The 25,182-nt window shown below is 39.4% G+C and overlaps 1 protein-coding gene across 7 annotated transcripts in view; it reads right to left on the bottom strand.

The window, feature by feature from the left end:
* CAP2 (cyclase associated actin cytoskeleton regulatory protein 2) overlaps positions 1–25,182 on the bottom strand; it is a 65,051-nt gene that overhangs the window by 16,363 nt on the left and 23,506 nt on the right. For all 7 annotated transcript variants that reach the window (XM_078393487.1, XM_078393486.1, XM_072998641.2 and 4 more), the window contains exons 4-9: positions 23,265–23,342; positions 15,690–15,833; positions 14,466–14,551; positions 11,071–11,176; positions 5,398–5,602; positions 2,088–2,263 (exon numbers count right to left, since the gene is read on the bottom strand). In XM_078393487.1, the coding sequence (XP_078249613.1) occupies positions 2,088–2,263; positions 5,398–5,602; positions 11,071–11,176; positions 14,466–14,551; positions 15,690–15,833; positions 23,265–23,342 (795 nt within the window). The remainder of the gene's footprint in view (positions 1–2,087; positions 2,264–5,397; positions 5,603–11,070; positions 11,177–14,465; positions 14,552–15,689; positions 15,834–23,264; positions 23,343–25,182) is intronic.

Raw genomic sequence — 25,182 nt, forward strand, 5'->3', positions numbered from 1 at the left:
AATTCTGGGAGCTGTAATTACAAATTAAGTTGCGCCCTGTTTTGCACAGTGTAAAAGCAAGAAATTTAAGGAACTTAGGGTGCAACTGTACTGGTTCTTTTGGTGCAGACTGGTGCAGTCTAAATAGGGTTGCTTGAGATTGAGAGAGGAGCAATATGCCATTTGGTGTGGTCCTCATGTTCAAATGGCAGATCTTCCCCAGCCTGGCAGCTGCAAGGTTGTCCAACTTGCTTCGCAGTTGTCAAAAGTGATTCTTGCCCCAATCTCTCCTTACTTTCTCCTGAGCGCTTCAGGCTAAGGACCTGGGCCAGCAGACAAGGACTTATTCTATGCAGGACACAGGAGTAAACATGTTGTGGATCCGGCTCTTGTATGTTTCCACTGCTAAGCAACCATCAGATGGGGGTGGGATTTTACTTGGCAACATTTGCCCTGGAGATCAAACAAGTTTTACTTCCTTTAAACAGGTCCACCAGGCTCCTGTTCTCTGAAGCAAAGGATGTTCCCTCTTGGAAATGCAAAGGGCCATCCCTTTGGTCTGAGGAAAGGAGTATTTGATGCAGAAAGTAACTCTCCTCCCGACAACTGCCTTTTGCAAATGGTGAATTTAGGAGTGGATTCTTTTGTAGCTGAAGAAGTGAAGAGCTGGACTGTGCTGGGCTGCAGCTCAACTGACACATGTTTACTCAGGTGTAAGTCTTACTCACGTGTGTGGTCTTAGTCCTACATACTTGTGAACTGGATGATGGCTGGAGTTAATTTAGCCATCTCAGGGCAAGGCTCAATTTTTAGTCCATTTCCAGCAATTGCACATGCTAGGAACAGACTAAACTACAGAGCACCAACCCTCATGGAAAAAGTTGAGGCCCCTAACATCGGCTCAAAAAGGTGCAGGTTGCAGTCCCTTGTGGACAAATCGGGCAAACTGATCTGCTCATCATGTGCTCACTAGAAAAAAGGAAAAAATCCACCCCTGCAGCACACCAAATAGTAAGACAAATGCCTGTCAAAATGAGCCCTTATCGATTTTTAAAATCCCGTAACTTCCTCTTCCAGCAGTAAAAACATAATAATCACTAATAAAATAACCAATACTTTGTTGCCCTTTTATAACCTCTAAAATATGCTGTATGAGATGACTGCCTTACTCTGCCTAATGACAGGGCCAGCCCTGTTGAGAATGACCAGTGCATAATTACAGCAGTATACTGTTTTAGTAATTTATGTGTATGCTTTGGTTATGTAAAGTTTCCTTAAGATTTTGAGGTTGAATTATTTGAAATTTTTAAAAAGTTAAAATCTTTTTAAAGTTACTAAATATTTTTAGGATGAAATTTAAATCAACAGAAATTAAGAAACTATACTGTAGATCATGCAGGAACTAATATGGCTTTTATCCAGAACAGTGGTTCTTAACCTTAGGTTACTCAGGTGTTTTTGGACTGCAACTCCCAGAACCCTTCACCACCAACTGTGCTGGCTGGGATTTCTGGGAGTTGCAGTTCAAAAACACCTGAGTAACCCAAGGTTAAGAACCACTGATCCAGAACATAAATGCATGTACTAATAGTATAAATGTTTAGTCAACTCAAAGTGCAATTTTACTAAAACTTAAATTAAGCTGTAGCCTTATGTGGTGCAAAATGGATGTTACACCAGTTCTTCTCACAATATGAACAAATAAGCAATTTTAAACATACTGTACTTACATTTACATTTCCACTTCAGTATGTGTGGTAATACTGTTACAAAACCAACATCTAATGGCACATACTCAAGAGAAGCGGAATAAAATATTGCTTAAATTCACAAGAATGGAGGATTCCTCTTTCTCTTAAATTGAAACTTCAGTGTGCTGTTTTGTGAAAGATACAACACCTCGTGTATATAAAGTCTATTTACCCTACAGCAGAGGTCGCAGACCTTTGGCCCTCCAGATGTTTTATACAACAATTCCCACAGTTGTAGGCTGGGGATTCTGGGAGGTAAAGTCAAAATATCTGGAGTCCAAAGGTTTGCCACTCTGCCCTAGAGAAATTTCACCAATGTGCTATCCTCCAGACTACTTACGTATGAGCTGAACTTACCACTTTCCATTTCTTTCCTTCAAGTTCTAACACAGGACAATGGCTCTGTGGAGGTGCCATCTTGGGAGCAGTTGGACTTGGAGTATGGTTTTTTGTAGGAGAGCGAATTGGTGCCCCTTGGGCACGAAGACTGGGGTTCTTATGGGTCTTCTGGTCATCAGAAACATGGCGAAGACCTACAAAAATCACAAGTGTACAAAAGTATCCACTTTTTTGCATCTATAAGCATCACCTTGATAGAAGAAGCTGAAATGATGCCCCAATTGGTTGTTGTGGGCTTTTCGGGCTCTTTGGCCGTGTTCTGAAGGTTGTTCTTCCTAAACGTTTCGCCAGTCTCTGTGGCCCGCATCTTGAGAGGACAGGAGTAGCACTCTGTGCTATGGTGCAGTTGTTTGGGAGTTGAGTATTTATAGCTATGGGGTCAGCTTTTGTCCTTTTCAGGAGATGGGTGATTATGGTGATGAGTGTGTTTTTGTTGTGGATGTATTGTTGTGATAAGGAGGAGAGATTATCTGTCACTGATTGATGGGTGTCGTTAGTTGGTCTCTTGTGTGTAGTGATCACCCTTCCTTGTGGCTGGGTAGAGTTCCTCGACCTTTTGCAGGCTGTATTTTTCAGTGCTGGGAGCGAAGCTTTGTTGAGTTTTAAACTTTCTTCTTTTTTGTTGAAGCTCTGCTGGTGTTTGTGGATTTCAATGGCTTCCCTGTGCAGTCTAACATAATTATTGCTGGTGTTGTCCAGTATTTCAGTATTTTGAAATAGAATTTCATGTCCAGCTTATTTTAGGGCATGTTCAGCTACTGCCGATTTTCACAGTGACAGATAATCTCTCCTCATTATCACAACAATACACCAACAACAAAAACACACTCATCACCATAATCACCCATCTCCTGAAAAGGACAAAAGCTGATCCCACAGCTATAAATACTCAACTCCCAAACAACTGTATCAGAGCACAGAGTGCTATTCCTGTCCTCCAAAGATGCGGGCCACAGAGACTGGTGAAATGTTAGGAAGAACAACCTTCAGAACACGGCCAAAGAGCCCGAAAACCCACAACAACCATTAGATCCTGTCCGTGAAAGCCTTCGCGAATACATTGATGGCCCAATTCTTGTTAATGTATGTACTGTGTTGGTAAATCAGCTGGCAGTTCTTTTTTTTAATGCAAACTTCTATTTGCAGAAAAACTGTACTTGATTCATTTCAAAGCTTCATGTTTAAATAAGACACCAGCTTAAATAATCTCTTACTGAAATGAAAGCTGTAGCCTTAAGTGAGATCTCCAAGTCAGCAGAGTGGCGTTTAACATTGCAAGGCTGGTATCTGTTGTAAAATATTAATAAAGTTGCTAAACATTGTACTGTCTTGCTTTCTCCCTAACTGTGCAGGCTTCCCTTCTTTTAGATACCCTTTGATATGTAACATTATACTGTGCATGTACAAATTCCTCTGTCTCTTTGGCATTCTCTCTGTTCAACTGTGTGTCTGTCATGCTGTCTGGAAGCATCTAGTTTTTACCTTGAGAGTGGGATGACTGGTTGCTATCTATTTTTGTACAAGTTCACTGCCTGAGCAACGCATGGCCATTCTTTCAAATCAGCAAAATATTTTTACTCCTGGACCACTATTGTGGACTGGAGCCCACAAGCTGATGGAGCTACAACACATACACACATATGCACCAGGTGTGGCAAAGCAGGCCCCAGTCCCCTTCACCTGCCTTTTCCAGACCTCTCTAAAAGGACTGCATCTTGGATCGGGTCTCATTCTTCTTGCCCACTTCTCTGGACCTGGACCTTTTGGAATTCAGTAAGTCAGCTGGAACCCCAGCTGGACTGACTGTGCTCAGGGAGTTAGTGACAGAAACTCAAACTCCTAAGAATGCAGGGGAAAGGGCAGTAGGAGCTGACTCTGTGCCTTTAATAAAAGTTTGAACCAGGCTGGACTCCATGGAATTTTTGTCAGGGACTCCTCAGCCATGCCTGTTCCCCTTGTATTTCCAGTGCTGAAGCTGGACTGGGGCAGTCTCCACAGGTTCTGTTCAGTGGTGAGGATGCCAAGGCTGGGATGATACTGGGCCAGTTTGGTGCTGCATTGCCAGAGCCCGATTCACACTCCATTAAGAAAACAATGTAAAATGATTTTCTATTTTTAGTTATCAAATTATTTTATTAAAAATATTAGCTGAAATTATAAAAATAGTCAGGAATAATTTCTAATAATGAGAAATATTAATTGATACGTAAAAGTGATGTCAGAGTTTAACTATTAAATTTTTTAAAAAATAAAATTGTTGAATATTTTAACAAAGCAGGGGAAGTAAATGAACTCTTCAGAAACTGATGGTTGTTCTGGGTTTTTCAGACTCTTTGGCCGTGTTCTTCCTAATGTTGTTCTTCCTAATGTTTCACCAGTCTCTGTGGCCAGTCTCTCTTCAGAAACGATTTCCAACCTCTGGAGGAACAGACTATTGTGGGCTTTCAGATCCTGACAGGGAGCGGCTACATCTACTCTGATCCACTGAAGCTGCATCAGTAACTATCATATCCTTGCACAACAATATGGTCTTTGTGCTGTAGTGCAACTGCCTATAGAGGTGCAGAAGGAGGACCAATGAGGATGCCTCAAGTTAGTACATCCAGCATGTGTAGACTGTGCTGCCAATTCTTATGAATGTATTTAACCAAGAATATGAAATGTGATCAAAATTTTCTTTTTCCTTTGCATGCACAAAATGCCAGGGAAGTCAACAGAAAGAAATTAAGAACAAAGCTCAAAATAATGGTCTCAGACAGACAGAATTTTAAGTCAACATTCTAATCTTCACAGGTATAAAAATTCTCTGAAAAAGATTAGTATTCCATGTCAGTATATCTGAAAACTGGGCTACCAACATTTATGAAACTGACCTCTTGTGCTGCAGTTCTATACACAGTTCACTGGGAGTATGGCCCATCGTAGAAGTCACGTGGCACCTTTAAGACAAGCAGATTAATTGTGCCATAAACTTTTGTGGACACAGGGTATCTTCTCAGATACTTGGAGTCAAGTTTTCTGGCTAAGTGTCAATGAATGTTCATGCTCTAAAAATCTATTAATGTCAAAAGGTGCCACATGACTGTTCATTATTTTGCCACAACAAGACTAATAATGTAGATACTCATGGAAATTTTCAGATTAAGCATTCTTGCATAAAGGACGTATGGGAGGAGGTAATGAAAGAAAGTGTTTTGTCTTTAAAATAAAAAAGGGGAAAAATATAAGGACTGTCTCAGGAGTAATAAATGCATTGTTTCCTTCACACCTTTGGTAATCTCCTCTCCCTGGTTCAGCTGGGCAAATAATGCTGAACGACCTGCAGTTGCATCATCTTTTGCATTCTCTGCATCAAAGACAGGAGGAGGTCCTGGTGGTGGAGGAGGTGGTGGTGGTGGTGGAGGAGGTGGTGGAGGAGGGCCTTGATTGCCAGCTAGAGTAGGCAGTCCTGATGCTGCTGAGGCAATAGGACCCTGAAGAAAAGAATAAAAGGTGACTGGACATAAAGAAACAAAGGGCAACAGAAAAAAAATTGTTTCCGTAATTTGAAAAGGAATTTCTAAAAAATGCTAATGGTATTGGTATTGTACTTCGTAAAACTCAACACCCCGAAGAGATAATAATGAGAAGTCAGATGTGCAGGACCATCAAGTGAAAAACAGGAAATTGTTCTTGAAGCAAGAGCATCTCAACAAACCACAAAGCTCCCAGCTGTTGTTTCAAGAGGTCTGAACACAGCATTCTGCCTTCTCTTTCCCCTCATGAACCATGGAAACAGTCCACGGATATTTTCAGTAGCTTTCTCTGACTTGCTAAGCAACAGATAAGTCAGAGTGCCAGATTTGGAAGTCATGACAAACCATCCATGGAGGGAAGGTGCCCGATTCAATGAGCCACTCCGACCTGCAGTGAGGGCCATTAAGTGGCATGTACCACCACATTCTCCCTCCAATACATGTTTTGGATCAGAATGTTCTGTCTTCTTTGCTGCTTACAAGCATTACAGTGGTGCCCTGCTTGACGATTACCCCGTTAGATGTCGAAATCGCTTGACGATTTTTTGCGATCACTATAGCGATCACAAAACGATGATTCCAATGGGGTTTTTTCGTTTTACGACAATCAGTTCCCTGCTTCGGGAACCGATTTTTTGCTTCACGACGATTAAAAACAGCTGATCGTCGGGTTTTCAAAATGGCTCCCCGCTGTTTTCCGGACCTATTTCCGGAAGACAGTGATGAAAAATGGCTTCCCCTATGGAGGATCTTCACTGGACGAGCAGCTGTTTCCCCCACTGGAACGCATTGACCAGTTTTCAATGCATTCCAATGGGGTTTTTACTTTGGCTTGACGATGATTTCGCTTAACAGCGATTTTAACGGAATGCATTATCGTTGTCAAGCGGGGCACCACTGTACTTTTAAAAGAAACAGAACAAAGAGAAGGTAAAAGGCATCTTGCATAAAACAATATAATAAAAGTACTGTATATAAAAGGAAAATAATAAACATGCCTTTCCAAGAAAACAAATTGCAGAGTTAATATTTCTAAAGGACAGAGAAATCATCCTAGATGGGGAGAATCCATAAGTATTCTCCACCATATCCAAAGCCCTACGAGCTCCCTGATACCTAGACTGAAAAACTAAAAGTCAAGGGGATAAACTGGCTTGTTGTTCAGTCTTTTGTATCCGCTGGCTTCCTCTTTGACAATTACCACATAAGGCAAACCAGCATTCAGTGAAACAAAGAAGGGGAAATACTAGTGGGAAAAGCATTAAGAAACTACTACTCCTTCATGGTTTTACAGCTGCATTTTGTAAAAAGAAAGGCACAAATACTTGAAATCAACCACCACACTCTTGCTGCTGTGTCTATGGAAGTATCATTGTGAAGAGATGTCTGTGGACTCCATTTCCAGCTAGGTTCATATACCCATTTTAAATAACAAGAGGAAATTCTGAAATGGTTGCTAGGTTTAGTGGATGTGTGTGTCCAGTTATTTAATTTCCCTACAATAATGTCTATTTGAAGATTGCATAAGGAGGCTGCAGTGCTGCGTGCGAATGTACAGTTCCTATGTACAAGCTCTAAAACAGAGAGATCTTACAGGTTCTCAGAAGTTCATCTTCTCTTAAACCAGCAGGTGTTTGCTACTCCAAACAATTCCTTATATTACATTCAAGCAGATGTTTTTAACAATGTATCTTTATAAACAAGTATTTTAACTAGCACAAATGGTTAAGATGTCTGTCTTGTAAGTTTATGTCAGCTGCCTTCCTTAGAAACAGCTGTTCTCTCCCATCATACTATATAGTGAGTCAAGTAATGTTTGAATGTATTTGTGCCAACATATCTGTTGGTTGTTGTTCCCATTTGTAAGATACATTTATTGTGAACCATGAAATCTTCTGCAACATATTCCATAGAATATAAAGAAAAATGGGATGAAAGTTGATAAATCTATGCAGAAGGGTTGCTTTATGCTATACTTTGTTTTTAGCTCTTGTATATACGCTATTAGAAAGCTAAAGGTTTTTTTGAAAGAAGTGCCCAAGAAATAACAATAGTAATATACTTATGACAGTATCCATGGTTTTATCCCCAAGAAATATGCCTAGACACACAGACACATGTCAGAGTGTCCATCTCTGGCAATTAGCTGATCATCATATTTACTTTGACTGACAAGACTTGCATTCACCTCCATAATCAATTACGAAAGTAGCCATCAAGTCATGGTAGTCCAGTTGACCTCATCTAGTTAATTGTGTGGATAGAGTGAGGTTTCTCCCACCATATATGCCACTGTGAGTGGAATCCAACTGAAGGTAACAATAGCACCATGCTTGCCCAGCCTCCTGTTTAATCCACTGCCATTTTATATTTAATAAGACAGTAGGGTGACTGTGTTGCATTCCAATGTATCCTTTTAAAAAGAGCATGACAGTGACCAAAAACCCTGCAACATGTTTATTAAAATAATTCTTATAATAATTCTGCCTTGAGGGTTTTTTTTGACATTTGAGATCCATAAAATCAAATTTTTCTATAATCTGGGGGGGGGAAAGTATCTTTTTGCATGTATGCATAAACATGTGAAGACTGAATGAGGGAGACAGGTGGTGTGAACAACTAACTAAAAATCTATACATACACTGAGACAGCCAGTTATTGAGAGTCTCAAAGGAGATATTTTTGTTTTCCAGATAAAAAGATAACTGGCAGTACAACTCTTATAATGCTAGTTATACACTTAATATGGTTATGGAGTTCTATATTGTTCTGTTTATACATATACACTTAAGCATAAGAATGAGGATTGTGGAGCTCAAAATATTATGCAGCAGCCCACAGGAACAGGTGGACTATCACGCAGATCTTTTGTTAAGGTGTTTATTCTGTAACTGAATGCTAGTGTTGTCTCTGCTAACTACACCTGTCTGCAAGCATTCCTGCCACACAATAATATGTGAGTTAGTTATAAGGTGAAACAGCTGATGACTGCTGCTTCCACATTTTTTAAAATTCCTTCTGTCTCCTGGCTGATCTGTTTATCTGGGCGCCTTCAGACATTCTAGAAGGTAAATGGGTGGAGAGACTGCAGTGCCATTTATCACCTGTTCAGGATTTATCATGCTTTTGATATATCGGTCAGGGTCGCCCTGAACCACACTATTTAGGCTAGTGAGCCAAGTTTCTTGGCCTGCAGTTTGTGAGGTGGCTTTTGCTGTGATTAATTCAGCCACATATGGCAGTATCTACTATAGCAGAGAAACTAACCACCAAGAGAAAATGAGAATCTGGTAAGGGTACTTTTGGATGGAAACCTCCCAGCGGATTCTGTGAGTTGTTATTCAAAAAAGTTTCAGAGTTGTTTCTATAAGTAGTGATCACTTATTGTTAAGATGTTCATCATATTGTCAAAATGTTTTGGAAAGCAGCAATAATATCAGATCTCCTCACAGGTTCCTTAAGGACAAGTTATTATGATGTGCAAGCGGCATTAAACTAAGATCCTTGGCATTCCTAACAAGTTATAGATGGTGAAGTGGCTTCTCGAAGAATGATAAATAGGATCACTACATAGGAGACAGTTGGCTGGATCATGCAGTTATGTAGCTGAAGCACCTGGAGCCATGGGTTGGGAGCTTGCTTCCCCCCCACTGTGTCTTGCAGGAAAACAGCCAAGTGGCCCTGGACAAGTTAAACAGCCCCAGAGCACCCCCAGAAGACAGAAATGGCAAACTACTTTTGATTACTGTATACCCTGCTGGGCTTGCCATCAATCAAAATTGATTTGAGAGTACCTCATTATTATATATAAAAGACAAATAGAAAATGAGAATTCTGTATGAGGCAACACTGAAAAATCAACACTGAGTCTGAACACTTGACACGTTTTCAGTCTACAACTTGGTTTATTTAAAGATATCTTGTAATGTGCCCATGATGTTCAGAAGTTTATAAATTTTGCCTTATTTGGGAAGACTATGGTGCACATGGGACATAGGAGCTGTCTGTGGCTGTATTCTAGCACTTTCTTTTTTAAAATTTTATTCATTTTCCATTGGGTAAGGGAAGATCCTTGGGAAGGGGATTTGGATTACGGTAGTGGGGTAAATAAAAATACAGAATGTGATGGAGAACAGTATATATCATTATTACATTTGTCGATATGTTTCTTACTAAACTTACTTCACACTTATCTTACCAATTTTTCTAAGCCTTTAAAATCTAAAATTATATCTTATATTTTCTTTCTCATAATTTAAACCCTTTCATATTCTGCTGTAATTCTAGCACTTTCTTAGGGAGATCTCTTCTTCTTCCTCAGAATCTCTGAATCACATGACAGAATCCACATATGTATGACACTATGGTGCAGCTGGGAGTACCCTGGAGAAGATTTGGAAAGCTGCCAACAGTGACTAGGGTGTGTTGACTTAAACGACCAGTACTTGATGATGCAATTACAGATCGTCTGCTTTTCTGAGCTCATCTATTTATTGAGTCCATGTGGACTTCCAACTACAGTGGTACCTCGACTTATGAACTTAATCAGTTTTGGAACGATGTTCATACGTCGAAAAGTTTGTAAGTTGAAGTACCATTTCCCACTGAAATGCATGGGAATGGAATTAATCCATTCCAGCATTTCAAAAGGCAAAAAGGCAGGGCCTTTTTGGATTTGGAGCTCTTAAACGGTTTCCTCCGATGTCAGGGGGAAAGCTCTTTGAGAGCTCCGAAGGTGCTGATTGCGGCGGGGGGGGGGACCCCAGGGAGTTCTCCCATTGGTCGATGCCAATTTTTGCCAACGGAGCCGTTCGTAAATCTAAAAGTTCGTATGTAGGGATGTTCGTAAGTCAAGGGTTGGCTGTACCTTGATTGGAGGCGGATCGAATGGAGGAAACTGCAACCCTGCATATTGAGCACAACACGCTTCTATTTTACAAATCCTCAAGCAATGGTTCCCAGATGTTTTGGACTAAAACTCCCAGAAGCCCACAGCTCAGAAGGCTGTGCTGGCCACAATTTCTGGAAGTTGTAGTCCAAGAAAATCTAGGAATCCAAGGGCAGGAAACACTGCAAAGAGCCTTTTAAAAACTTCAGCAAGTACTTTTCATCATTTATTTTGGTGCTGATGAAAAATTAATCTGTCAAACTCACAGGTCAACATTACTAATTATCTTATTCCCTATTTGAGACTGGGTACAAACAAGGGTCACAAAGAGTCGGACACGACTTAACAACTAAACAACAGCAACAAACAAGGGTAGTTCTGCTGGGAACTACTTTTTCTTCATAGCAGACTTTCCCATGATAGTATCCTCAGTTAGGCATTCTCAAATATCAAGGAGAAAAGTGGGTCATAAAGATTATTTCTGCATTATTGGACTTTTTCTAAACTGAAAGGGAAAAAAAAGAAAGAAAGCACTTACAGTTTTACTCCATGTGAGCCCAGTAGAATGATGTTCTTTGATATATCCTTGAAGTTCTGCCCAGATATTCAAAAAAGACTTTACCCAATCAACATGGCGCAAATCACTGTAACATAATTGGAAATACTTGTGCATGTGTGTAATGTTTCATAGTCATGATAACAATGGAACTTGCATTGCTTGTACCTAACAAGTTCCACTCATTTCAGTGGATCTACTCTACCTGGGATTAACCTTGGATTCAGCCCATTATTTGAATCTTCTGAATTATATTTGAATTAATTCATAAGACATTTCAACTAGTCATTAATCATAGTATACCACTAGTTTGCAGACTGCAGCCTTCATTAGGAGATATATCTAAAATACACACATGTATGTGTTTCGGTTATTTGTTGGCAAAAACCATGCTTACTTCAACATAGCATTTATGCTTCAGGATTCTCTTTTGCCAGCAGTCCAGTCAAAGAGTATTTTGGTTCTCTCTGCACAACATCTGTTTCAGTAACGTTACCTGCACTTGAAAAAAAGACCTTCCCTACTATTTCCAACTGATGAAATAAAGAAATATTCTATTAAGGGCTATATACTCATACACTTCATAAGGTGGATGCTTTCTTCATTGAATTCTGGAAACAGCAAAACGTTTGTTGATCACAAACTCTTCTGCCCTATTGATGTGCTTGGGGACTGGAATTTCTGGGGCTTTTGAGGTTCAGAATGATACTCTGGCTATTCCATACAAGTGAACATGAATGTTAATGCATAAATACATACATTTCAGAGTAGTTCAGATTGCTGGTTTAGTGGTTGAACATGCTGCAAACAAACTAACTAGAGAGGTGATTGTCAGAAGGTTTCAATTTCCCATTCCATGCTTTTCTTTCTTTTTATTTCAGAGTTACCCTGAATTTTATTCTGTCAAGCTTTATCTGCTTGCAATCATATTCTATTGACAAACATTTTCCAGTTGGCTCAAGAGGGCAACCAATAAACAGCCACTAAAAACTGAGTGAGTAAAAAATGCAGAAAGCTAGAATACTTTGAACATGTAATAAAAACAAGTATAAATTGTGACAGCTAGTCATTCATGGCAAAATAAAAGAGAAAATAAGCACAGGAACAAGAAGAATGTATTGGCTGAAATTTTGCTGTGCAGTTATACAAAAGGCATAATTTTTAGAGGTGAACTGTTACAAGTTAAGAAACCTCTGTAGACTGTTACAAGCCAACTCAGTGGCTGAAATCTATTAACATAAAGTTTTGCAAGATAAGCCTGATGTCATCAGCTGGATCCTTATTTTGTTAATACAAAAATCTACACCCCACCCCAAACAAGTTTCCTAGGCTCCCTTTGGTCCTGAGGAAGCCATTAGGGACAGCAGAAAATTTTAAATTGCAGTTGCCGGTCCCAGCAACTGTGATTTTCATATATTTAAGACTCCACCCTATCTTGCTGCCCCCAAAGACTTCCCAAGGACCAAAGGGAACCCAAGGAATGTGGGGGGGTGGAGGAAGGATAAGAAAAAAAATATTAACAATATACAGCTGCAGCTGATTACCTCATCAGACTTTACATTACTGGATTTCAGCCAGCAGGCAACAGATGAACACCTACAGAGATTTCTTAACTTTCAGCAATTTGTTTCTAAAAGTTACACCATTTATGTAACTGCATAAAGGGATTTCAGCTACTGGCTAAAAAAACTTTGCAGACTGGTTCTGATGCAGCACAACATCATTGTTTAGAGCTGCTCATCCAAAATTAAAACAGTTATGATGACATCCAACCAATAGGATGTCAGTTCTTGTTCCTTTCAATAGGTAAGGAACAAGAAGAAATCAATTACTCAGACACCATCACTGAGATCCTTGGATATCAATTACCTCATATTTTAATCTGGCACCACAGATTAAGCCGTGCTTAACTAGTTAGACTAGACCCATAAATGTAAGTGCTTCGATTTCCTACTGATTTCAATGGCAGGATTAAACAGTTTCTTATATTCTTCCCACTGAAATAGATGGGTCCCAAAATTCTTAATGCTGCAGAATAAAGTCCCTTACCTTTATTCGTTCACTATTTCTCCCACTATGCATACATCATTTTTTGAAATTTACTTTAATTTTCTTCACAGCAGAACAGAGTATCCCCCTCACTACTGCAATACTTCACTATGGGATTGTTCTTGTAGATTTTAAAAATTAAAAGCCAACTTCAGTGGGACTACATATTTTTAAATTAGAAGGCTTTTTAGAGTCTCTTATAAATTAATTTTGCAATGAAGCTATAGCTAGAGTACTATATTTATAAATAGCCACAAATGGCAATATAATACAGTAGGATCCCTGCATCCATGAGATCAGTATCTACAGTTTCACATCCGCCATCTAAAAATATTTAAAATATTAAAAGAAAAATCCCAGAAATATGTATTTTCATAGTGTAGTTGCCAAAACTGTTGGCTAGTTAGTAATCTTGATGTAAATTTCAAGATATGGGAGGAAGGGCCTCCATCTCAGACTAACTTGTTTGCTTGATTGTTTGCATGCTAACTAATCAGAGCGGTTTGTTTTTGCCGAGCTAGATAAACTCCGCCCTTGTTTCTTCCCTTCTCCTCCTCACACGTTTTGAGAGACTCCATTTTGTCTCAGACCCTTTTTTCACCTTGGAAGATGCTAGATCTCTAGGCTGGATCTCTGAACCCTAGAGATCCTCCCAGCCACATGGGCTGAGGAAACAAACCTTATTGTTACTATTTTCCTTTCTATCAACTTTAAGCCTAATGAGTGCCTGTTTTAGAAATGGACTTTTAAGTGAGGAAAATACACAAAAACTTTTATACTTAAAGATCGCCTCCTGAGTCTTATTTTCTAAACTGCTAGGCTTTGGTGAGGGTGAATACCCAGAACAATTGGGTAAAGAAGGGGACTTCAACAGCTACTAATTCTAATCTTAAGGAGCTGGCCTTCCGCTGTGCATTTTACTGAGACTTAAGCAACTCTCAACAAAAACTGTGGCTACAGGGGTCCGACTGTACTCAAAATACTAGACACTTTTTCTAGAGGACTTAGAGTAATAGTACAATTTTCTTCAGAACAGAGGTAGGAGATTGACCAGCAGTCCCTCTGAGTTCTGCTCCACCCCATCGGGAGTTCAGGTACAGTAAAAAGCCTCCTAATGGAGGCAGTCAGTGAACTCTTCCTTATCAGCTCTCATCATCCCTCAGTCACACATTCCACAAGAAATTAGCCTTTTTGCAAGACTAATTACTGTACACTACACGTGAATAAAGAAAGTCTGTAAATGGATCCACCCCTGCTTTAGACCTTGGAGACAAGCATCTGAGAAAAATAGCAAATGACGATGGTAGCAATGTTGGAAGAAAACTTACCTATGCTTGTATTCCTTTAACACCCTGTTTGTATAAAACGTGGCAGCATCATTCATCTCCTTGACATAAGGCCCTGGTTTAGGAGACTAAGGAAGAACACACGATCATCATGTACATGTCACAGGAATGAATTTTAAAAGAGAAGGAATATATATATATATTCCTTTCTATATTCCTTCTCTTTATATATACTGTATATATATAAAGAGAAGGAATATATAAACATAAAGCAAAACCTTCTCTACATTTTACTTTGTAGACATAAAAGATGGGATCCCAAGTCAGAATACGTTCGGTGTTTGCAGGAGCTATTTTTCCTGTCCCTTCTCTGTACAGATCCTCCCTCCCAAAATGCTTCATCAAGAGTCAACAGATTGTACCACATGGGGTGGGTTTTTGACCATGCAGGGAGCAAAGGGAGAAGGGGAGAATACTGAACACCTGGTAGAGTCATTATCTGTGAGAGGTGCCTTGTGCACCTCAGTCCACCCTATTCCACAACAGTCCACCCTATTCCACAGTCCACCCTATTCCACAACATTTCTAGTCCTCAGTGGAGTGGTTTAGGGCAGGCTTGTCCAACCTGCGGCCCGAGGGCTGCATGCGGCCCAGGTCAGCTCATAATGCGGCCCAGTGTAATTTTTTATTTTAAAAGAAATTCTAAAGTTTCAAGTTACACTGCCGGTGCTTGTGGCCGGAATGCGGCTGGGGCACGTCACAACGGTGGGGGAGGGAGAGGGAAGGAAGGAAGGAGCGGAAGGGGAGGGGAGAGGGGAGAGGGAGGCTGTGTGACTGCATTGTGCCATCCCCGTCAATAGGTGGACCCCCTCCCGGCCCCATAAAGCCACCAGCGTCAAAGCTGGCAGCCTCTGCTATCTGAGATTGCAGCTGCCGGTAAGCGCGCTTGGAGCGGGGCTGCGGAGGATGGCTAGGGCTGCCCCCCCCATGCGGCCCAAACCAAATTTATGTGCGGCCCAAACCAAATGTTCATCTTCTAATGTGGCCCAGGGAAAGTGAAAGGTTGGACATCCCTGGTTTAGGGGATGGGCATGCTGGGGAGATGGATGGTTAGCTTCTGCAGGTCCTATTAATGCTTAATTCTGAATCCAGCACCAAAATTAAGACACAATGGAGAGAGGGGAAACTATTGTCCATACAAGTCAGATGTTATGTTTAGTTTAGCACAACAAAATCAGAAACATATTTTTAAACATATGAACTCACAACTGTTATCCACCCAAGAGCGGGAACACTTTCACTGACAGCTGACAGATGATTAAACATGCTGCTTCCCCGGTTTCTCTCTCTGAACATCTGAATTTCATGGATCTTGTCTGATATTGGTTTTAGAAGAATGGCCACTTCATCCTGTTGTATTAAAAATGAACCATTAGTACTGCTGGCAGAAAAGAAATATATTGCACCTGTACAGATATTGACTAAATAAAAGACATCAGACATCTGTGGGCATTTTCAGACATCAGACATGTGAACAGAGCAATGCTTTCTCTCAACTGACCAACTAGTAAACAAAATGGATATTGGGACAAGTTCCTGTCCATACAAATACACACTATTATCCATTTAGCTGACTGGAAAACTCAGTTAGGTACATGGCTGCAGAGCCAGAGGTTGTGAGTTCAGTTCCCTATTGTGCATCCCGAAGAGTGTGGTGCCTTGAGCAAGCTACACAGTCCCAGGATGCCCCCAGAAGAAGGGAAGGGTAAACCACTTCTAGGCACACTTATACCTAGAAGACCCTGAAAAGGGTCAGCATAAGTCCAAAATGACTTGATGGCACACAAATTATTATTAATTATTTTCTTGTTAGGTACACTGCTTCTAGATATAGATTTCAATTCATCTAATGAGATCCTGAATTTGTTTTTCTTTGCAAGTAACTATGCTTTTATCATAGTGTCTCAGAACCAGTTTTCACAAAATAAAGTTAGTAAATCTGTTTCAAATAACAAGACCTGGAATGAGAGAACTTATCAAAGCAAACAGAAGCCGATTTCTGCAGTAATCTGCAACTATAAAAAACCCTCTGGATACAAAAAATACATTTAAATATGTCTTTATATTTTTCATAAAATATGTACTGAAAAATGTATTTTATTTCAAAAATACATTTCTAAATGTATTATATTCCTTTTATAATACATGTGTATACTTTGTTAGTGACAAATATTTGAGCCAGAACTATAACATTAAAATCTGGAGAAGTAGGAATAGTTACATTCCAATTTTCACATTAGTCAGGGATGTACTGATCAGGTAAATTCACATACAAATTCACAAATCAGTCAATCATCCTTATCTGTATCACAGTTTAAATTGATTCATACAGAAGCAAAACAGAGCCAAAAGGGTGCAGCGTAAAGGTATTATTCTCAGCATTTACTTACTCAGGTTTTGTTAGGTAGCATAAGAACAAATTTCTATTATCAGAATGAAAACACAATCATTTAAATGCACAAAATCACATAAAGGTTTACAGAAAATTGGAATCAGTGGCAAAATGACATGTTTGTGCAATTATTCTATCAAATAATGTATCAGGTAAGAGTTTGGATTCTACTAGGAATAGCTTACATTATATTGTTTTTTAAATTGCTTTAAGAATTTGCAAATAAAAAAGTCCCACACTGAAGCATCAACCACAATTTCGTAATTTTAGTATTTAAAACAAAGCAACGGAAAGAAACTCTGGTGAGTAGATGAGTTTAAACTACAGTTTTCTAAAGGGTGATTCTGCAGTCAGTAGCCACTAGCTGGTATACATAAGCTGTAGTATCAAATGATGGTTTTGTCATGTGATCATTTCCACTCCACATATAAATATAGAACATGACCATAAAAAGTAACAGAACATTCACTCTGCTAAGTAATTTATTGTAGTCTATGTAGGATAGGCATGCCATCTGGAATTATCTTCTGTCCTCTAGCTATTTTTGCATATATAGAAAATAAAAGTCTTTGAAGTGGAATAAAACAGCAAGAGTCAAATACATATTAAAAGGGTACTTGTTTATCCATGCTAGGTATGGATATCATAGCTGAACTAAATGGATCTTAAATGAAATTTTAAAATGTGAATGAATGAGAAAGAAGGAAATACTAGGGCCTTTGCAGTACTCTTAACTATAATTTTCTCTTTTGTGTCAATTAACAGTTAGATTAAAGCAACACCCTTATTGTTTATCCCTGAGTTCACTTGCCCTTTAAAAGCAGAGAACAGATAAATCCCCCCGCCCCCCCCACCCCAGAAATTTTCTCTTTAAAATAGACACTCCTGTGACCAAGAGGACAGGAACTCTGCAAATCCTCTCTGTCTCCCTGTTGCTGTTTCTGAATATCTGCAAAGCTCCTATGCCATGATCACATACTAGTTAGTTCAGCCACAGCTTTACATTACTAAAGCAAACTGTCTAGACAGTGAATGGCACAATTACTCGCTTTGCTGTAGCATTTATATGCTGTCATCTTCATTTGCTCTGTGAATTCTGGTAAATTAATGGCTGGCTTTCCTGTTTGGATTCCAGGCTGATTCTGTAGCTTTAGGTTTTAAAAGTACTGTACAATCCAAACCCAGATGACATCAGGTTAAATGACGGGGGGTGGGGGAGTTCCTTTTCTTTTCTATCCCAGACAGTTCTGCACATATTAGGTTTTCTGTATGCTAAAGGATGCTACCTGCAAGCTGGTACATTACTATATTTTGAAACCAATGCCACATAAATTTTGCTTTCCATCTGGGGTACAAACAATTACTACAGTGCTTGTGCTTACACTGTTCACATAATGGAAAATGTCTTTCCAACAGATGTCGTGTGTTGTACAAAACCTCCTTCTGCAATAAACCGTCATCTGTGAAATCTCTGACTTTAACAGAATGTGCCGAATTCCAGATACAAATTAAAAGCAATTCTCTTTTATAACAAAGCCACCATGATCACCAGACACTGATTAAGCTAGTTCATGTTCAAGTAAGTTCCAGAAGGTTTGGGGTGGGGGTGTTCTTTTTCTCGCCATATAAGAATGGCCAAATGACTGATTGATGGGCTTCATAATCACCAGTGCCTGGTGCAAATCTCTTTTGCCCAAAGGGCTGCATCAGCTTTCAGCTGTAGGGCCAGGAAACACACACCAGCTGTGAAGAAGCGGAAGTTAGGAAAATGGCACCACTGGCATGGAACACTACTAGAGCTGGTTAGTTTTCAGCCTAACAAGTGTTAGGAGAATGGTGAATGCCTCTATGGAGCAGGGTACAAGGAGGCAGCTGTACCCTTTAGCCCTCTATGGCAGTGGTCCCCAACCTTGGGTCTCCAGATGTTCTAGGACTACAACTCCCAGAAGCCTTCAGCACCACTTCTGCTGGCCAGGGTTTCTGGGAGTTGAAGTCCAAGAACATCTGGAGGCCCAAGGTGGCTGACCAATGCTCTATGGAACCCTGACAACTACAGGCTGATCTCCAATATTCCATTCATGGGCAGGGTCCTGGAATGGATGGTGGCTTCTCAGCCCCAGAGATACATGGACAAGACAGATTATCTAGATCCAGTTCTATCAGGTTTTAGGCTTTGTTATGACAAAGAGACTGCTTTGTTGGACAATCTATGTTGGCAACTAGACTGTATGGAAATTGGATGGGTTATGTTGTACTTCACCAGTCTGTTACAGGTAGCGCTTTACCTGCATGAGAAAGACGAGTTACAGTATGTTGCTCCGTTTCGGACTGCTTCAAGGATGTACCAGGCAAAACCTAAACACTGCATTCCATTCTTAATAGCTCGTTAGCAGAAACTCTTATGAGAACTGAAGGGAGGGGTTGAGAAAAGTTACATTTTGAGGGTAAAGTTAATGAACAAAGGACTGAAATTTGATTGAATGGCACCATATTGGGGAAACATGGATTTAAGAACTAGCAAGAAGCTAGTTAGGGGCTCATGATTTTTGTCAAGCTATCTAGCCTTTCATCTGCCTGCAGAGGATGAAGTACGCATAGAGAAGCCATAGCAGAGACTCAGTCATGATTACTTAGCTGGAAAACAGTTTTAGAAGTAGTTCACTTTTATTATTTTATGGGGATTGCTTTCATGTAAGCTCACTTTATCTGAATATGAATTGCTTGATGGTTTTGCATTGTTTTGAAGTTGTACAACTGTCTTTTGGAATTCTTTTTTTAAATATATTTTTAATAAACGATTTAATATCTTACCAAAGTGTAATCGTTGGGGGGGAGGGGTTTGAGTGTTTAAAAAAGGTATCAGGCCAAATGGCTACATTCACTTAAGTACAGTATTTTCAGTGGACTACCTCATCTGGTTGGTGTACTAAGTACAAAGTGCACAATCAGGAGAATTTCTGTCCTAATTCATGCACCCTCTGGGTCTTCACCCAGCCTGGGTTCAAAGGGTGGTGGAAATAAGTAACAACTACAGTGGTTCCTTTGCCTAGCGGAATGCCCTTAGGGAGTTCCTTCTGCTGAACTGTCCAGTGGCTTTTGATATGACAGTCAGAGTATACTTCTGGGCCACTTGTCTAGGATGAGTTTGGGAGGCACTATGTTGCAGTACCTTCAGTCCTCCCTGGAGGAGCAAACCCAGAAGGCAGTGGTGTGGGATTCCTTGGTTGTTGTCCTATGGTATGGTTCAGTTTTGTCCCTTATTCTGTTTAAAATCTACATGAAACTGCTGGGTAAGGTTGTCCAGAATTTAGGGGTTCACAGTCACCTGTATGCTGATGGCATTTAATGTCGGTTTCGTCTTGTTTGGATTTACTGCAATGTACTCTATATGGGGCCACCTCTAAAGATGGTTCAGGAACTGGTGCGAAATGCTGAACCCAGATTGTTGACTGATGGTTAATGTGATTGTATGGCTCCCCTCCTGCCCCCCATTACAACAGCTTCATTGGCTGCCAGTTCATTTCTAGGCCTTATTCAAATCCTGGTCAGATTAGATCCAGGCTATCTGAAATATCCTATCTCCCAGTACAAGCCCCCACATAATAAGAGCCCTGGCCCCATCTCTCTCACAAGTACATCTGGTGAGAACCGGAGAGAGGGCTTTTTCTATGGTGTTCTTACAGTATGGAATTCCCTTTTCTGGAAGGTGCAGCTAGCCCCTTCTTTCCTTCTGCTGGCAAGTGAAAATGTGTGTCTAACAAGGCTTCTAGAGAGCCAGGGGGAACAGAGATGGGGAGGTCTTTTAAAGTGTACAAGTTTTTAAGTGATGTTTTAAATGTATATATACTATCATTTTTCTTTAACTAATTGTTGATTTAAAAATAAATTATATTCCGCCTTTGAGTCTCACTAGGGAAGAAAGGTGGGTCAAAAATTGAATGAATGAATGAATGAATGAATGAATGAATGAATGAATGAATGAATGAATGAATGAATGAATGAATGAATGAAATTACCTGTGTATTTTATATTCTGATCAACATCCTCATATCCAATAGCACAGTTACTCTGTGTTATTTAAGGCATAATTATTTTCACATTGCACTTCATTATGTGATACAGCCTTTTCTAGTCTTTGGCTAGTTTATATATGACCTGGTATGAGTTATGTTGAACCTTCCTACAAAGCTTATAATTTAAACTATTTAGCTTTCTGTATATAATTTACCACGTGCATTACTAGGATAGGTATTAGTAAAAAATATCATGCGCCCCAGGTACAGTTAAATTCCCACTTATTTTTATAAATGTATTTTCTCCCTTATTGGTTTCATCAGCCATTGTTTCCTACAAAACTGAAATACTATAACTTTAATATTATTAATGTGTGCTCAGACAGTTCAGAAAACTACCTTGGGGGTACTGGGTTAAATAAGCTGATTCTTTTTTTCTGGGGTTTGGCCTAGTGTGTGATGGCTACAGTTCTGACATTGTCTGTCACAGCCAGTAAGAATCCTCAACACTGTTGCCTACCTCTACCACTTTCCCCAAGTCATCTCCTAGTGGAGCACGCTGGAATGAAATAGCCATACCAACACCAAGAGAGTATGGGAGCATGAAAACTAAGTTACTGGCTCTGTCAGTTTTCCTTCACTTACATACACTTCCTTCCTTTACATATACCTGTGCTCTCCCAGGTCCATAACATGACCAAGTCACCCAAATAACATTTACTTAGCTGTCTATCCTAAACTCCTGGTGTGGAGTGCTGCACATCCAGAGCACACAGTAGCCATGAGTAAACAAGTTCACCAATTATGTATGTCCACTAATTAGAAAAATTGTGCACAGATGTTTTCCTTCCACTCCACAAACTTCAGTCTCAGTTATTCCATTTGTAATCCACATAGCCTTCTTCTCCTTTCCATCTAAGAAAGGCACACTTTCACATAATCAAAACTTCTAATAAGAGACTTAAAGCCTTAATCGGCACCAAACTGTGGAAGAAGACTCAGGTTCACTCAGCTTAAGGTTACCTTTATCCATCTTATTCCCCATTTGTCCCTCCCCCATTTCCATTTTATATTAATTAGGACTCACAGCAGACTACAAACAGATTTGCCTACCCCCAGTCAACCTGGGCTGAGGTTCTGGAACTCCTTGGCATATCTGAGTGACCCAGTGTCACCAACAAACCACATGGACCACACCATTCTGCTCCAACATGGCACCATTCAAATGCTTACACACAGCTAGCAAGGTCAATAGTAAGGGATTAAGGCTACTTTGCATCTTGAATGAGAAGGATAACCCTACATATACCAATACTGAAGAATACACTCCCTTCTCTGTGCAATAGGTAATATCTGAACCCCGGAGTCTTTTTCTTTTTCTAATTCCACCCCATTTCTTGACTCTTAATTTTTATCCAATTTATCCACAGCATTTCTTACAACATAGAATTGACATCTGAATTCACCCTCTAACTCCAGTTTGTCTCCACATGCTTCCATTAGGTACCTATCACCTTTCCTTCTCCTTGTGTGGCATGTTTTCTCTGTACTGTATGTCAAGTACACTGCTCTTTCCTCCTGATCCTTCTGCTTCCTACCTCCTCTCTGAGCTCTCTCCAAAACTGACCAGAGTTTCTTCTCCCATTAGGTGCATATTTCTGTAAAAAAAATTGCATCCATCTTCTCTCACACTGCTTTGTTTTGCTGAACCCCCATAGTTATTCTTTTGTACACCATAACTGCTGGTTCAAGACCCAAGCTCAAATTCCCCCTACTGCCAGCATGTTGGTATGTAGGCAAAGATGGGTGGCAACAGTCCGGTGTTCTAGGCAGGAACACCGCTGATCTAGCTATCAGCCAAGGCTGATAAAAGGCCTCCACATGTTGTGGATACACATTATCTCACTTGAGCAATAGTCAAACTCTAACTCAATGGCTCTTCCAGTGTCCCTTCCAGTTTTAGGTAAAGGATCAGGCATGACGTGCAGGAATCTAAGAGCAAATGGGGCAGGATTCTCTGCAGCTGCTCACACCTACTCTAGTATGACAAAGAAAAAGCAAGCTCGTAGTTTATGTTTTCTTTTACCAGCTTGTTTTGTATGTATAATAAGCAAGTTCCATGGCTGCACAAAGGATAAATTTCCAGAAAAGCAGCCATGTTATTCTGTTGCAACAAAAACTTCAGTCTGCTTTATAGATATAAAATTTATTGTACCAAATGCTTTTGTTTTCCAACAAACAAGCCAGTCCATTTCATGAGTTAAATGCATGGTCTCAACTATCACAATTAGCTTCAGACAATCAGCAAAGTTCAGAAAGGACAGTATTCACATTCATCCAAGACCAAGAATGCCATATCTCAAACATATTTCTTACCTCCTGAGGTTCTTGATACTGTGAGGTCAGCAGTAGAAATGCTCTTTGTGCTTGGAAAGCTGCATGGACCATTTCTCCCTATGGGAGCAAAAAGGAGGTAAACTATGTTGTGGGTTACCAAAACCAAATTATTTCACATGGAATATCATCATCTGATGGTATTAATGGCCTAATTTTCAAATCAGGATTATTTAAGCACACAATATGGCTTGCTGCAATTCAAACTGTACAGTATATTTCTTATTAGTCTCCTTGTTTTTTGTTTTTATTTTTAATTTGGATCTCAGATTTACTTTGAACAAAATAACAGTTACCATCACAACAGATGAATCTGGCACATTCCATACAGGCAGAAAGCAAAAGATAATCTCTTGCTTTAATCCATTACTCTTACATGGACACTCTTGCAGTATCATTAGGATGAGAACTTAATATCCATGCTTTATTTAAAAACATATACTTGCAGTAATATAAAACATAGTAGATGAAAAATAATTAAAATACCAATAAAAGATCCATAAAGCTAACACTAAGCTAAAAATAAATCAAGATTAATAGAGCTACGGCTTATAAATTGAAAAAGAAAATGGAGGAAAACATATTTTTAAAATTATCCATCATAAAAGGATAGGGGTTAAAGAAAACATTTGTCCTGTCTAATACAGTATACAGCGATTCATGGGGAAAACTGATTGTTTCAAAACAGACAACAAAGCAGTATATAATTTAGCTGCAGAATTAATTCTCAAGAGAATCAAGGTGCTTCCAAATGATAAAGCAAGATGAATTGTGATAATATGTTCAGGTGCATTATAGAAAGCAAAATATATATTCAGAACATGTTTATTGTCTGGTAAAAGCGAAGCTTAATATACCAGTTTCTTACTTGGGCTGTGTCTTTAAATAACTTCTTCCACTATTGTAATCCTTTGAAAGTGACCATATAGTTCTATCATAATTATATGACTTGTCCCCAAAAACTCACATTTAAAAATATATAAGTTAAGTCTTTAAGATGCCACCATGTTTTTTCTTTTTTTTTACTTTTTATTTCTATCTTTCTTTCACCTATAAAGCTTGCACAGACTAACATGGTAGTTCCAGCTGGGACAGTATAGTAAACACAAAAGAGAAATACAACTACATATAATTCTAATTTTCTCTCTCTCCTATATACAGTCTATTAAATTACACTATTTTAGTTCAGCATTTTAATATTTACTATTTCATTTTATTTTATTTATATCCCGCCTATCTAGTCGATTAAGACCACTCTAGGCGTCCTACACACGAAAACTACAACTATTGTTAACCATGGCTGCTACTATTTCAGAAAATAATAAAAGAAACTACAAGTAAACGAAACATCCAAACCAGAAGCAATTCAGTATCAAAATCAACAGAGCTCATGATTTAAATAAATTGAATATACCTCACACACAAACCCAAAAATTCACATGGTTTGGCAAAGCAGACTTTGTTTAATAGCTATTTTCCTTCTTCTATTGAAACAATATACAGTATACAAATATTTATGAGAAAACTTCCAAAAACTGGTTCACCATTAAACCTCTCGCAGAACAATCCAATTGTTGGCAATAAAGAACTCCAAATTGAGAAATTCCAGAGCCCCTGAAACTCTGCTGGGCTCAAGCCTCCAGGACAGAAGCTGAATGTGAAACTTTATTCTTTTGGATTGTAATTCCCGAGATCCTGTAGCCAGCAAGACCCTTGGTGACACTGCTAAAGGATCTTTGAAACTTACCATTCCTCAAAGTAACTCTTCCAGATCTGTTGCAGAAGTGAAAGAAAGAACAGCAGCATTTTATTTCCTGCCATTTCATTTTTGGTTGCTGCTCCTGTTTTTACAACTCTTCTATAGAAACCAGGAGGCCACTGCCTTGTGCTAGTTGGAGGG

The sequence above is a fragment of the Pogona vitticeps genome, chromosome 4 (assembly GCF_051106095.1).
Source record: "Pogona vitticeps strain Pit_001003342236 chromosome 4, PviZW2.1, whole genome shotgun sequence".
NCBI classification, from domain to species: Eukaryota; Metazoa; Chordata; class Lepidosauria; order Squamata; family Agamidae; genus Pogona; species Pogona vitticeps.